This window comes from Trichechus manatus, unplaced genomic scaffold (assembly GCF_000243295.1).
Source record: "Trichechus manatus latirostris isolate Lorelei unplaced genomic scaffold, TriManLat1.0 scaffold00017, whole genome shotgun sequence".
NCBI lineage: Eukaryota > Metazoa > Chordata > Mammalia > Sirenia > Trichechidae > Trichechus > Trichechus manatus.
In genome coordinates, this window is record NW_004443953.1 from 17,273,523 (window position 1) to 17,288,650 (window position 15,128).

The window sequence follows — 15,128 nt, forward strand, 5'->3', positions numbered from 1 at the left end:
GTATTACCTTAGGTGAAGGGAAGGACAGTACACACTAAAGGGGAAGTCAGCACAACTGGACTAAACCAAAGCTAAGAAGTTTCCTGAATACAATCAAACACTTTAAGGGACAGAGTAGCAGGGGTAGGGATCTGGGGACCATGCTTTCAAGGGACATCTAGGTCAACTGGCAAAACAAAGCTTATTAAGAAAATGTTCTGCGTCCTACTTTGGTGAGTGGCGTCTGGGGTCTTAAAAGCGTGCAAGCGGTCATCGAAGATGCCGCAATAGGTCCCAACCACCTGGAGTAAAGGAGCATGAAGAACACCAAAGACATAAGGAAAGTATTAGCCCAAGAGACAGAAAGAGCCACATAAACAAGAGACTTCATCAGCCTGAGACCAGAAGAACTAGATGGTGTTTGGCTACCACCAACAGCCACCCTGACAGGGAACACAACAGAGAGCCCCGGATGGAGCAGGAGAAAGGTGGGGTACAGCACTCAAATTCTAGTAAGAAGACCAGACTTAATGGTCTGACTGAGGCTGGAGGATCCTGGGAAAGCAAGGCCCCTGGATTCTCTATCAGCCCAAAACTAAAACAATTTCTGAGGCCAACTCTTCAGTCAGGGATTGGACTGGACTCTGGGACATAAAGTGATACTCGTGAGGAGTGTGCCTCTTAGCTCAAGTAGATATGAAAGACTAAACAGGCAGCTTCTGTCTGGAGGTGAGATGGGAAGACAGAGAGGGTTAGGAGCTAGGTGAATGGACATGGGGAATCGGGTGGAAAGGAGGAGTGTGCTGTCACAGCATGGGGAGAGCAATTAGGGTCACATAACAACGTATGTATAAATTTTTATATGGGAGACTAACCTGAAATGTAGACTTCATTTAAACTACAACAATAAAAATTAAAAAACTGAAATATAAACATATTTAATAAAAATAAAAGAGGTGAACTGTATTTCTTGCAAATCAAATTAATCTTACTTTAAAATTTAAGACATCAGCAAAAAGCAGAATGCACTAAGAGAAATGATCAAAAAATAGCTATACTCTAGAAGGGCCTAGAATGGTCAATCCCAATCACCTGTTTGCTACTTGTGGCACAGCCTATTAGTTGTCCAGTGTGTGTTCTTCCCTTCTTCACATGGTTTCCAAACTTGACCAAGCTACATGCGACCATGGGACAAGAATAGAAATGATACAGACAACTTCTGGATTGTGTCCTTCCAGGGCAGGAATATGTCTTCACCTTGGCTAGAATGCGGATATGATGTGAGCTGATAGTCAAGCCACCATACCAGCACTGAACTGCTGCTAAGACTTCTACATATGAAAACAAACAAACAACAAAAAACCTCTTCTTCAGTCTTGAGGTCTTTGTGAAAACAGCCCAGAATGTATCCTAACTGATACTACCTTTCTGGCAATCTACAGCCTATACAAAATTTTCTACCACGTCCAAACTCCTAAGTTCTAAGTTAAATATTTCTTGAAAGAAGTAGAACTCTGGCTGAAAGCTTTAAGTCTTTTAACTAAAGAATCAAATCAGTAAATAGCAGTATAAAGATTATAGTACTGCAAATGGAAAAACTAATCCTCAACTTTATATGGAATGGCAAGAGACCTCAAATAGCTGAAGCAATGTTGAAAGAAAAGAACAAAGTAGGAGGACTCACACTTCCTATTTTAAAACATATTATACAGCTACAGTAATCCAAACAGCCTGGTACTGATACAACAATAGACACAAACCAATGAAAAAGAACTGAGGGTACAGAAATGAACTCACACATCTATTGTCAACTGATTTCTGACAAGGGTGCTAAGTCCATTTGATGGGGAAAAAAGAGTCTCTTCAATAAATGGTGCTGGGAAAATAAGATTTCCACATATAGAAAAATGAAACAGGATCCATGCCTCACAACATACACAAAAACAAATTCAAAATGGATTAAAGACCTAAATGTGAATACTAAAACCATAAAATTCTTAGAAGAATAAGCAGGGGCGACCATGTTGGCCCTAGCGTTTAACAATGGATTATCGAATATAAAAACAAAACCACAAGCAGCAAAAGACGAAATAAATAAACGGAACCTCATAAAAATTAAAAATTTTATTCATCAAAAGACTTTACCAAAAAAGTGAAAAGACAAGCTACCAACTGAGAGATATCTTCGGAAACCACATATCTGATAATATTCTAATTACAAAAATATATATAAAACTTTGACAAGAACAAAAAGACAACCTAATCATAAAATGGGCAAAGGACATGAATAGACATTTCACCAAAGAGGACATTCAAATGGCCACCAAACACATAAGATACTCAGTGTCATTAGCCATCAGAGATTCAAATCACAACCACAGTGAGATACCATTTCACTCTCACTAGGATGACTCAAAAAAAAAAAAAAACAACAGAAAATAACAAATGCTGATGAGGATGCAGAGAAACTAGAACCCTTATCCATTGCTAGTGGGGCCCTTCTGGCACAATGGTTAAGAGCTCGGCTGCTAATCAAAAGGCTGGCAGTTCAAATCCACCAGCCACTCCTTAGAAACCCTACGGGCAGTTCTACTCTGTGCTGTAGGGTCACCATGAGTCGGAAACAACTTGACAGTAATGGGTTTGTTTTTTTAAAAATATGTATCTATGTGTCTATGTATCTATCCATCTATACATAAATATACACAGAAAAAGCCCTGGTTGCACAGTGGGTTATGCTCTGGGCTGCTAACCAAAAGGTTGGTGGTTCCAACCCACCAGCCGCTCCTCAGGAAAAAGATGTGGCCATCCGCTTCTGTAAAGATTACAGCCTTGGAAACCCTAAGGGGCAGTTTTACTGTCCCATAGGGTCACTAAGACTTGGAACTGGCTTGATGGCAACAAGTACTTATGTATACATGAAAGGACCTAGCACAATACCTTGCACATAATAGGTAATCAAGTGACAGATCCCTTCAGTTTTCAGCTTTAACATGCACACACAAAAAAGTCTGCCTTTTAAAAGCATCACTAGCCAACTGTAATACTCTTTTTCTTCAGGTTACCTCATCATAGCACATAATTTACTAGTAAGCTCTTTTCAGCTGTTTATTTTCCTGGGTGCATCCTGCCTGCTGTAGATTACTGAAGAGTCAACACCTAGGTCTCAAGGGTGCAAACACTGGGCTTTCCTTCAGAGAGTTTAGACACTTGAGACTAGGCTGTAGATAACAAAGATTTTAATGTACTGTTTTTAATTAATCAAACTATAGCTATGGATCAGTTCTGGACCAGGACCCAAACCAAACCAAATCCACTGCCGTCGAGTCAATTCTGACTCATAGCGACCCTACAGGACAGAGCAGAACTGCCCCATAGGTGTTCCAAGGCTGTAATCTTTACGGAAGCAGACTGCCATATTTTTCTTCCGTGGAGTGGCTGGTGGGTTCCAATCATGACCTTCTGGTTAGCAGCCAAGCGCTTTAACACTGTACCACCAGGGCTCCTGGATCAGGACCAGAACACTTCAAATCTAACCCTGCCTCTCACACTAATCAGATAACTCACTTCAGGTGACAGACAACCTTTTGTGCCTTGGTTTCCTAATCTGTTAAAATAAGTAAGACAGAGTAACTTGTTGCCAACGAGTGGATTCTAACCCATAGCGACCCTGTAGGACAGAGGAGAACTGCCCCATAGGATTTCCAAGGAGCGGCTGGTGGATTTGAACTGCTGACCTTTTGGTTAGCGGCCAAGCTCTTAAACCACTGTGCTACAAGGGCTCCGAGACAGAATACTGTCCCTTAACCAAAAAAACAGGGCTACTTTTTCACTGCCACTGCCACCTCCCCTTCCCTCTTAAGGGATGGGCTAGGTTAAGAACAGAATCTTCACTGCTAGCAACATGCCTCTCCATGATGGAGATACTGGCAAAGCCAGCTGTAGCTGGCATCAGAGATAGACATCAGGACATCTCATGGCCAACTGACAGAGCTAGAGAGTCTGCAGATGCCATTTGGCATCAAAATGCCTTGATTCTTTAAATTATTCTGGCAATACAAGTTTATAAATCCTAAAAATAAGGTTAAAACTTAACTTCTCAGTTTACAATTTGGATATTAATGACTACCAACTTAAGATTAGAGTACTGATGCAGAGAAAAATCACCTATAACAGTTCAGAATGGCAAACACTTATCAAGATGCTGCTTTTACTGAGCATTTTCCTTGCCAAAATTTTTATCTGTTAACTTTACTATTAATATTAAGCTTCATGTTTTAATATGCCTCAACTGTAAAAGGTTATTTGGTTAAGTACTAAACAAGACGGCTTCTGTTAATACCACACTTGCCTCAATGAAGGCATACTTTCATGCCAAGAAGCTTTCTTTTTTTTTTTGAACATTTGATTGTGGTTTGGGTGAAAGTTTACAGAGCAAATTCGTCTCCTACTCAACAATTTATACACATCTTGTTTCCTGACATTAGATGCAATCCCCTCAATGTGACAGCACTCTATCCCCCTCCTCTCTGGGTTCCCCGTTTCCATTTGCCCATCTTTCCTGCCCCTTCTTGCCTTCCAAACTTTGTTTTTGGGCAAACACTGTCCTTTTTGTCTCGTACGGTTGATTGTTCCGAGGAGCATGTTCCTCACAGGTGTTACTGTTCACTTTACAGGTCTGTTTATTGTTTGAAAGGTGATCTCTGGGAGTGGGTTCAGTTCCAGGTTTGAGGGGTGTCTAAAGAGCCCTGGTGGTGCAGTGGTTAAGAGCTTAGCTTGCTAACCAAAAGGTCGGCAGTTCGAATTTACCAGCCGCTCCTTGGAAACCCTATGGGGCAGTTCTATTCTGACCTACAGGGTCACTGTGAGTTGGTATCAACTCGACGGCAATGAGTTTGGTTTGGTTTAAGGGCCACAGTCTTGGGGGTTCCACCAGTCTCTATCAGACCAGTAAGTCTGGTCTTTTTTATGAATTTCAACTTTATTATACGTTTTTCTCCCCCAACTAGTTTTCTTGACAAGGATATCTAATGATTTTGGTAACTCAACTGCATATCAACATACAGAAAATATAGTTATCACTGACTTTTAAGTTAGAAGATAGCTATATTTAGAAAGAGCTAAACTTTGACCGTTTACTATGTGCCAGTTCCTGTGCTAAAGGAATTTATGTACATCATCTCACTTAGTTCTAGGAGATAGGTATTATTCATAGTATGCCTATTTTACGGAAAGGAAATGGAGCTCAGAGAGATTTTGTACCTTACCTTGCTAATAAATGATAAATCTATTATTTGAACCCAGAGCTATCTCAGAGCTCAAGAAAGATTCTTCACTCCTGTTTGAAAGAAGTTGTCTACGTACAATAGCAGATCTTAATTTAAAACCTTCAGGAAATTAAAAAGTTACACTATAGCACAAGCTTCATAAACAGTGACTGAATTACCCTTTCAACCTTCTCCTTAATATGCCAAAATAATTCTAGACCCTGAGCTTTCCTAAACGTTTAATCACGTATGGTGCCCTGTACTGTACCTACCCATTAGAACAATTTTTAAAAACATTAACACTGTGTCATTTATTTTCAAAAGCCCAGAGATACTAATCAAGTGATCGTAATAGTCTTAAACACTATCCTCAAACTGAAAGATAAATGAAAATTGGGAAGCTTGCATTCTAAAGTGCTACCATCCAGATAAAATTACTCTGTAAATTAGAGTAATTTCAATCAGATCCTGTAAAATTGAACATTTTTCTCAAGAACAGAATTAAAGAGTAACTGTAAGATAGTTTAAGAGCCCAAATTCTGGAACATAAAAGTTTTCCACAAGGCAAATTCAAGAGCAAAGGGCAGGCAGTAGGGGTTAGGGAGAGCAGACAGAATTTAGAAAAACAGAAATAAATAAAATTACAAAATGATTAACCTATCCATCTTAATGGCCCTTCTACCTTAATACAAGACTGCAATTACTTTCAAAAATCATATAATACTTAAAGAAGGCCTGGTAGCACAGTGGTTAAGAGCTTGGCTGCTAACCAAAAGGTCAGCAATTCAAATCCACCAGCAGCTCCTTGGAAATCCTATGGGGCAGTTCTATTCTGTCCTATAGGGTCACTATGAGTCGGAATCAACTCAACGGCCAGTGGGTTTGGTTTTGGTTTTGGTTTTTAACGTCATACTACACGGTATCCTGAGTTTTAAGTTAACATGTTACATACATACTAAGAGAAACCCCAATAGCATCTTATAAGCATTAGAAACTTAATTACATTTTCTTAGTGGTTCTTTGCATTTATGACTATAACGGCCATTGATGCAAAACAGTTTTATATAAAAATACAAACCAGTGTTGGTGTATAATTTGTTAATTCCCTAACTCATTAATCATTATTAAAAAGGATTATTTTCTTTCCAATGCAGCAATCATATCATACCCATTGCTATCGAGGCAATTCTAACTCATAGTGACCTTACAGGACAGAGCAGAACTGCCCCATTAGGTTTCCAAGGTTGTAATCTTTACAGAAGCACCCTGCTACATCTTTATCCTGTGGAGCAGCTGGTGGGATCAAACTGCCAACCTTTCGGTTAGCAGCAGGGTGCTTAACAACTAAGCCACCAGGGCTCCTGATCATTCTGTAAACAATTTAAAGTGTCACACCAGCTATTTGGTAATAAGGTATTAGGTTTATAAGAATATAATTAAATTATAATGTTGTTGTTAGGTGCCGTCCAATTGACTTCAACTTATAGAGACCCCAGGTGACAGAGCAGAAATGCCCACAGTCTTTTCTGGGCTGAAATCTTTACAGGAGCCAATCATCAGGTCTTTTCTCCCGAGGAGCCACAGGTGAGTTTGAACTGCCAATCTTTTGGTTAGCAGCTGAGCACTTAACCATTCTGCCACCAGGGCTCCTTTAAATTATCATACCAGAATTAATTTAATATAATGCACTCAGCAAGATAAGCACGAAGTTATTATATGAAGAAGGTGCAGGCAGGAGATTCCAATTCAATTGTGTGGCAGGAAGTACCAGCTATGGAAGTTCAGAAACAGGAATACCAAGTTCTGTTTTAGCACAAGGAAAAAAAAGAAAAACCCATTGGCGAATAACGGCAAATGAGGAAGTTCTTTGTAGTGAACAATCTCGTATATATTTAAGACAATCCAAAATCATTTCAAAAGTTTAAAACAAAGAATCTTCACTCTTCCACGAAGCCTATATGGGGGTGTACTTCCTAGCTATACTGAAGCCTGCATTTTGCAGTTTCACTAAAACCAGACTGTTGATCACTCATATTTTACGCATCCATAGGGAGATAAGGGTGGCTTGTAACATTAAACTGTTAGTTTCATCTTAAAGTTTGATTGTTCCGTATTTTTAGTAAGGCAAACTCACAAAAAGTAATTCCTTTTTAAAACTGCCTAAGTTAATGAGAAACTACTCCACTTAAATGTTAATAGTAACCTGTTATGTAAATTTTGGTTACTCTAAAGCCAAAATCTTACTATGCTTAGTGTGTAATACTTTCTTGTTGTCTTTAACAGCTGGATGAGTTTTGTGTAATTAATTTTTAAAGATACTTCCATACGTGGGTAAGTTCTCTAATTCTGAACTAGAGTGAAAAGGAAGCACTATTCTCAATTAGCATCTTTCAAATCGTATGAATTACTTATTGCCAACAAATACTGGTTATGAAATTATAAGTGTGTTTCTACTTCAGCTGATTCCTTCATTCACTTAAGTGCAAATACTGAAATTAGAGAGCAAGATCCCCAAATGAATAGGCTTTTATTAAAGCAGTTGTAGTTTTGGATTGTGAGGTATGCGACACTCCCCACCTCAGCCTCTGGCGCGTCGGTGACCCAGAATGCTAAGGTCAAGCCTAGCAGCTCAAACCATTTCCAATTAGCATTCCCGTCTGCCTGAGCCCTACTAAATTTGCCAGGCTTCTGTGAACTTCCATTAAGCTGGGTTCACAAGAGTGTAGTCTGGTGATTCTGGAAGGGCCTGGAACAGTCAGCTAGGCTTGGCCACCTTTGGAAAAACTCTCCAGGAAAAGAAAACTGGGAAGGCTTCAACTTTGAGCAAATCGCCTTTCTCACTCACAGCCTTCCCAGTGAAGCGCTGTGCTTCTCGAAAGATCTACCTCTTTCCAACCCAAATGTCAGTCCGCAATCAGCGGCTTAATAGGCAAACGGCGCTCAATCCACACGCCCTCTTCTCCGAGCACCTTCGCCAAGTGCTGGCGCTAGGATCACCATGCAGCCCCCACATAAACCCTACACGACTTGGGGCCCTGGCCCACAACCCCCGCCCGCAGAAAGTCGGTGGGCTCCGAGCCTGGGCGCTGTGGCCGTCTGGGGTGATCCGCTTATGGGTCGGTTGAGGGCGAACAGGGTCGGCGAGAGAGGGCTTTCGGGAGAGCGGAAAGACGGCCTCACCTTGACTCTGATTTCGTAGGTGGTGAAGCGGCCCCGGCCGACCCCCACCGTCTGCGGGTTGCTCACATCGATCTCGAGGAAGTTGCTGGGCGGCCCATAGGCGTCATTCAGGTTCTGCGGCTTGGTGATCAGCCGCCGGGTGTCCGCCACCGTCTCCGCCATTTCGCTGTTACAGCCGCCGCCGCGGACTCCCTCCGCCCCCTCCGCGTTCCACGGACGCCGCTGCTGCCGCCCGCCGCGGGGACACCGGGCTCGCGCGCAGCGGTCGTGAAGCGAACGAGCACGTAGGGCGGGCGTTCACCCCGCGCGCGCAGTACCTCCCCGTACCCCTCCGGCTTCCGCCTCTTGTGTCCAGGGAGGAAACAGCTGACTTGCAAGATCGCCGCACCCCGGCCCCAGGAGGCCCAGTTGAAGCGGGAAGAGGAGTTGCAGGGTGGGGTGTTGAGAAGAAGCGGTGTCACAGGACTTACAGTCACGAACAGGTTCCAGGCGGACTACAACGCCCACAATGCACCGAGCGAGAGCGCCGCCGCTGACCTGCGGCCGAGGTGCGGAGGAGCAGGGAGGTTCGGGGGCGGGCGTTTCCTGTCTTTCTGCGTCGACTCCGACCTTTGGCGGTAAATGGAACGGCGGAAACGGTCTTCGCGGCTTTGCGGGGAACGGGAGAAAAGTTAAAAGGCAAAATACGCGAGGTTTGTCCGCAAGTCAAAACAAAACTGCTCCGACTAACTCTGTTCCAACTTATTCCCCTTCTCACCGTAAACCACTGAAAATGCTTTTCTACATAACCTTTAACAAATGCCTCAAATGATTATTTTGACTTAACCGGAGAGTTTCACCACACACGTGTCTGGATTGATTAATTGAAGGCGATAAAGTGTGGGCGTGGAATGTTAAAAAAAATTCTCGAGGTCATAGCACTAAAACCGTTCTTAGATCGTAGACAGGCAGAAACTACCTTGCGTGGCCTATTCTAGGTGACCGGCCGGTTTTTCTTCATTTGCCCCAAAGTTCCAGTAAGTTAAAAAAAAAGAAAGAAAGTGGTGAACATACCTCTACAGCATTTGAAGTGAAACTCATTATTAAAAATAAATTTATTAATTAATAAACTGACTTATTGTTAGGTGCCATCGAGTGGGTTCTGACTCATAGTGACCGTAAGTACAACGGAATGAAACACTGCCTGGTCCTGCATCATCACAATCGTTGCTATGTTTGAGCCCATTGTTACAGCCACTGTGTTAATCATGTTGAGGGTCTTCCTCTTTTTCACTGACCCTCTACTTTAGCAAGCATGATGCCCTTCTCCAGATAACGTGTCCTAAGTATGTGAGACGAAGTCTTGCTCTCCTTGCTTCTAATAAGCATTCTGGCTGTACTTCTTTGAAGACAGATTTGTTCATTCTTCTGGCATTCCGTGGTGTCCTGAATATTCTTCACCAACACCATAATGTAAAGGCATCAATTTTTCTTCGGTCTTCCTTATTCATTGTCCAGCTTTCAATGCATATTAGGCGATTAAAAATACCATGACTTCGGTCAGGTGCATCTTAGTCCTCAAGGTGACATGTTTGCTTTTTAACACTTTAAAGTGGTTTTTTGTAGCAAATTTGCTCAGTGCAATGTGTCATGTCATTTCTTGACTGCTGCTTCCATGGGTGATGATTGTGGATCCACAGAAAATCAAATCCTTGACAACTTCAATATTTGCACCATTTATCATGATGTTGCTTATTGGTCTAGTTGTGAGAATTTTTGTTTTCTTTATGTTAAGGTATAATCCATACTGAAGGCTGTAGTCTTTGATCATTATCAGTAAGTGCTTCAAGCCCTCTTCACTGTCAACAAGCAAGGTTGTGTCATGTGCATGTCACAGGTTGTTGACGAGTCTTCCTCCAATCCTGATGCTCTGTTCTTCTTCATATAGTCCGGCTTCTCGGATTATTTGCTCAGCATACAGATTGAATAAGTATGGTGAAAGGATACAACCCTGATGCACACATTTCCTGATTTTAAACCACACAGTATCCCGTTGTTCTGTTCAAACAACTGTCTCTTAGTCTATGTACAGGTTCCTCATGAGCACAATTAAGTGTTCTGGAATTCCCATTCTTCAAAATGTTATCCATAATTTGTTATGGTCCACACAGTGGAATGCCTTTGCATAGTCAGTAAAACACATGTAAACATCCTTCTGGTATTCTCTGCTTTCAGCCAGGATCTATCTGACATCAGCAATGATATCCTTCATTCAACGTTCTTTTCTGAATTAAGTAGCTTTTATTGGGAGACGTTAGTTCATTTCTAAGAGTCAATAGCAAATGAAGATTTTTGAACGTTGTTGCATACAGCAAAACTTTTGTAAAAGGAGTGATAGAAGGATAAATTTCTATCCTTGCTTGGACAGTTATTTCCCCTGATATTTTAGTCCCACAACTTTTTCTGCATTCTTTTGTATGTTGAGTTTCAGTAACTCCATTCACTTTAAATCTTGTCTGTCCCCTTATGCTGAAGAATTTTCCAGAGGATCAGTAGCAACCATCCCTAATAAAAATACAAGAAAAGTTAGGATAAAAAGAAATTAATTAAACATAATGGAGATTATTTTTCAGAAAACGCAACATTTGTTCATTTGACAAGTATTTATTGAAGGCCTACTAGATACTAGGGATATAAGGGTAAATAAGACATTGATATTCTCTGATCTCATCAGGTATGTAGTCTAGTTGGGGATACAGATAATAAACAAAAAAATCAATGAATAATTTACCTGCAGATACGAGTGGTGCTATGAAGAAAATAAAGCTAGATAATGTGATAGTGACTGAGACGATAATTAGGGTGGTCAGAGGAGTCCTCTCTGAGTACGTTTCTGTTTGTAGCCATATTTGTTAAAATTATGGATGATATGGGGTGGCCTTGTGACAATTATTCAACATTGTTCTATAGATTTAAGCTAATGTAATAAAACAATAAAATGAAATAAATTTTTAGGCTAGATAGAATCAAAATGGGAGTTGCTATTGTTAGTTGCCATCAAGTCAATTCCAGCTGATGGCGACTCCGTGCGTGCAGAGTAGAACTACTCTACAGGGTTTTCGAGGCTGTGACCTTTCAGAAGCAGATCACTAGGCCTGTCTTCTGCTGCCTCTGGGTGGGTTCCAACCGCCAACGTTTCACTGCTTAACCGTTTGCACCACCCAGGGATTCAAAATGGGAGCTAGCACTTTCCAAAGTCCAAAATATTCTCTCTCCTGGTAAAATACAAACAAAACAAAGCAAAAACAAAAAGAATTTTCAAAGAGTAAAGGTACTATTATCAGAATAAGTATGCCCAGACAGGGCTTCCCTATGGACCTGTCTCCTACTATGAGAGACCAAACGGGAACTTGGCTGGTATGACCATAGCACTGAGCTCAAGAAGTGTGTATAAATGACTGTTAATTGGGGTATATGAGAGCTAAGAGACTAGGAACCACTGTGCTCAGGTGTCATCCCTGACACCTGAATAAAGCATTCATGGGATATACTCATCTAAAGCTTCTGTCTCCGTCCTTGGCGGCCACTCAGGGCAGCCTTGGGCAGCAACTCCAGTTGCCTGCAGTGGGGAGGTGGCTACAGAGGATTGCAGCACGGCAGCATAGCACAGTCATAGAGCTAAAGAAGAGCTTGACATAAACATCAGAAAAAAGAATTTATTTTCCAGGAAATACAATTTTATTCCTAGAAAATCCAAGAAGAATAAACTACTAGAATTAAGAGAATTTGGTGGCTGGATATAAGTAAAGAACATAAATAATAGCTTTCCTCTTTCCAGGAAATGTCTAGTTTGAATGGAGATGAGGGAAAAAAGCTTATTTGCAACAATGACCAAATGTGCAAAATACTTAGGAAGAAATTTAACAGGAAGGCACAGGAATTCTAAGAACAAAATCAGGAAATTTTACTGAAGGACATAGCTAAAAAATAAATGATGTTGTTAGGTGCTGTCAAGTTGATTTTCAACTCACAGCAACCCCATGTGATAGAGTAGAACTGCCCCATAGGGTTTTCTGGGCTGTAATCTTTCTTAAAACGTTTTTTATTGTGCATGAGGTGAAAGTTTACAAAGCAAATTAGTTTCCCATTCAATCGTTTGTACATAAAGTTTTCCATGACATTGGTTTCATTCCCCACAATGTGCCAGCACTCCCCCTATTTCTGCCCTAGGTTCCCCTTTCCTTTTGTCCTGAATTACTATACTACCCCTTCCTGCCTTCTCATCTTTGCCCTTGTGCAGTTGCCCTTTTGCTCTATAATTGCTTGTTCTAAGGAACATGTTCCTCTTGGGTATTATTGTTTATTTTATGGGCCTATCTATGGTTTGGCTGAAGGATGGTCTCTGGGAATGGCTTCAGTTCTCTAGGCTGTAACCTTAATGGATGGAGCCCTAGTGGTGCAGTGGTTTAAGCACTTGGCATCTAACCAAAAGGTTGGTGGTTTGAACCCACCAGCCACTCTGCAGATGCACAGCCTTGGAAACCCTATGGGGCAGTTCTCCTCTGTCCTGTAGGGTCACTATGAGTCAGAATGGACTCAGTGGAAATGGGTTAATCTTAACGGGAGCAGATTACAGGGTCTTTCTCCTGAGGAGCCACAGGGTGGATTTGAACCGCCAACCTTTCAGTTAGCAGCCAGGGGCTCAAACTTTGCACCACCAGCGCTCCTCCTAAATAATAGAGAATCCGTATTCCTGGATGGGAAGACTTAATATCGGAAAAATGTCAATCCATCCAAAATTAATAATTTAATGCAATTATAATCAGAATCCTAATGTGGTTGGTTTTGCCCTCCCCCCTGCCTTGGGTGGGTGGGTGGTACTGGACACATTTTGTTAAAAGTTCATATGTTGGAGAATAGCCAAAGTTATGAAAGTGAATAAATTGATGGGAAAGTTGCTTTACTAAATATTAAAACTTACTATAAAGCCACTGTAAACAAGAGTATGGTTTTGGCTTAATGTAAAATAGAGTACAGAAACATATCCCAATATATAAAAACATGTAAGGAAGAGAGCAATTCATTGGGAAAATGATGCTGGCACAGTTGGATGTCTAGAGGTGAGGGAGACCACAAAGCTACTCCCCTGCATTATACCATATATGAAAAATTCCAGATAGATTTTAAATATAAAACTGAATATATTCAGAGAAGATTTAGGAGAGAAGTTGTATAACCTAGAGGAGCACCTAGGCAGTATGGGAAATATAAGCTATTAAAAAAATAGTAGTTATTTAAGTACATAAATTTTTTATTAAAAATTTTTATAAAAATTATATAACAAAGGACACTATAATTTTAAAAAAACAAAAAATATTGCGGAAGTATATATGCAATACATAGGATAGTAAAAGGCTAGTATTTCTAATATAAAAAGAACTCCCATAAATTGGTAAAAGACAACCCAATAGAAATATGGTCAAAAACTATGAATAGGCACTGTTCTAAGGTGTTTTTCAGATAATTAACTTATCAAATCCCAATAACAATTTTATGAGTAGGTACCATTATTATCTCCATTTCACAGGTGAGGAACTGAGGCCCACAGAGGTTAACTTGCTGAAAATCACTCACTAAACGGTAAAATCAGCTCCAAAATTTATGTATAAAAAACAAAATGAACCCGTTGTCATCGAGTTGATTCCAACTCATAGCTACCCCATGTGTTACAGAGTAGAACTGCTCCATCTCCATAGGTTTACTTAGCTGTAATCTTTACAGAAATAGATTGCCAGCCTTTTCTTCAAGACGCCGTTGGCTGGGTTTGAACTGCCAACCTTTAGGTTAGTAGTTGAGTGCAAACTGTGCCACCCAGGGACCTTAGAGTTTATTTACTTAGCCATCATTTCATGCTGCCTCTTTAGGAAAAGAAACTCAAATAGACAGTAAGTATAAAAAGTATGCTTAACCTCACTAATAATCAAATGTACATTAAAGCAAACATGAAATACTGTTTTCTTCCCATCATACTGGCAAACATTCAATACAACGGTAGCATCCAGTGCTAAGGAGAATATAGGAAAGGCACACAATTTGAAGACGTGAGTCTGAATTGCTACAACCTTTTGGAAAAGTAATTTGAAAATATTTGTCAAAATTAAAAATATTTACGACACTTTGACCCACAAATCCAACTTTTGTTGCAAGGAGACCACATTACATAAGGTTGTAAGTGCACAAATGATTGCATCATTGTTCATAGTGGATAAAACTAGAAACATCCTGAATGCTCAGTAAGAAAATGTTTGAATTGTACATTCAAACTATGAAAAATTATGTAGTCATTAAAACAAATGAAATAGTTCTATATGTATGTATTGAATTCAAAGTGGAATATCCATGATGTATTAGTAAATGAGCATCATAAAGTAATCTGTCTATTGTGATCCCATTTGGGTAAACAAAACCCTGAAAGTTTATATGCGTACATTTATATGTATATAATTTTTTACGTGCATGGGAAAAAGTGTGGAAGAATATATACAGGCTGTTAGTACTGGTAACTCATGAGTGGGTAGCAACTGAAGTGGGGGAAGGGGGGAGACATGAGCATTTTCTAAGGACTGGCTAAGATACTAGAGAGAAAACTATAACCAATTTTTTGTTTTCCTAAATGGCCTAATTCTAGAAATATAATTTGTGAGTGTGCCTGTATTACTGTGG

General features: G+C 40.4%; 1 protein-coding gene across 1 annotated transcript in view; it reads right to left on the minus strand.

Annotated features, from left to right (window-relative positions):
• SNX3 (sorting nexin 3) overlaps window positions 1-8,917 on the minus strand; it is a 40,506-nt gene extending 31,589 nt beyond the window's left edge. The window contains exon 1 of the mRNA XM_004372443.3: window positions 8,427-8,917. Coding sequence (XP_004372500.1) covers window positions 8,427-8,588 — 162 coding nt within the window. The 5' untranslated portion in view covers window positions 8,589-8,917. The remainder of the gene's footprint in view (window positions 1-8,426) is intronic.
• Window positions 8,918-15,128: the final 6,211 nt, after the last annotated feature.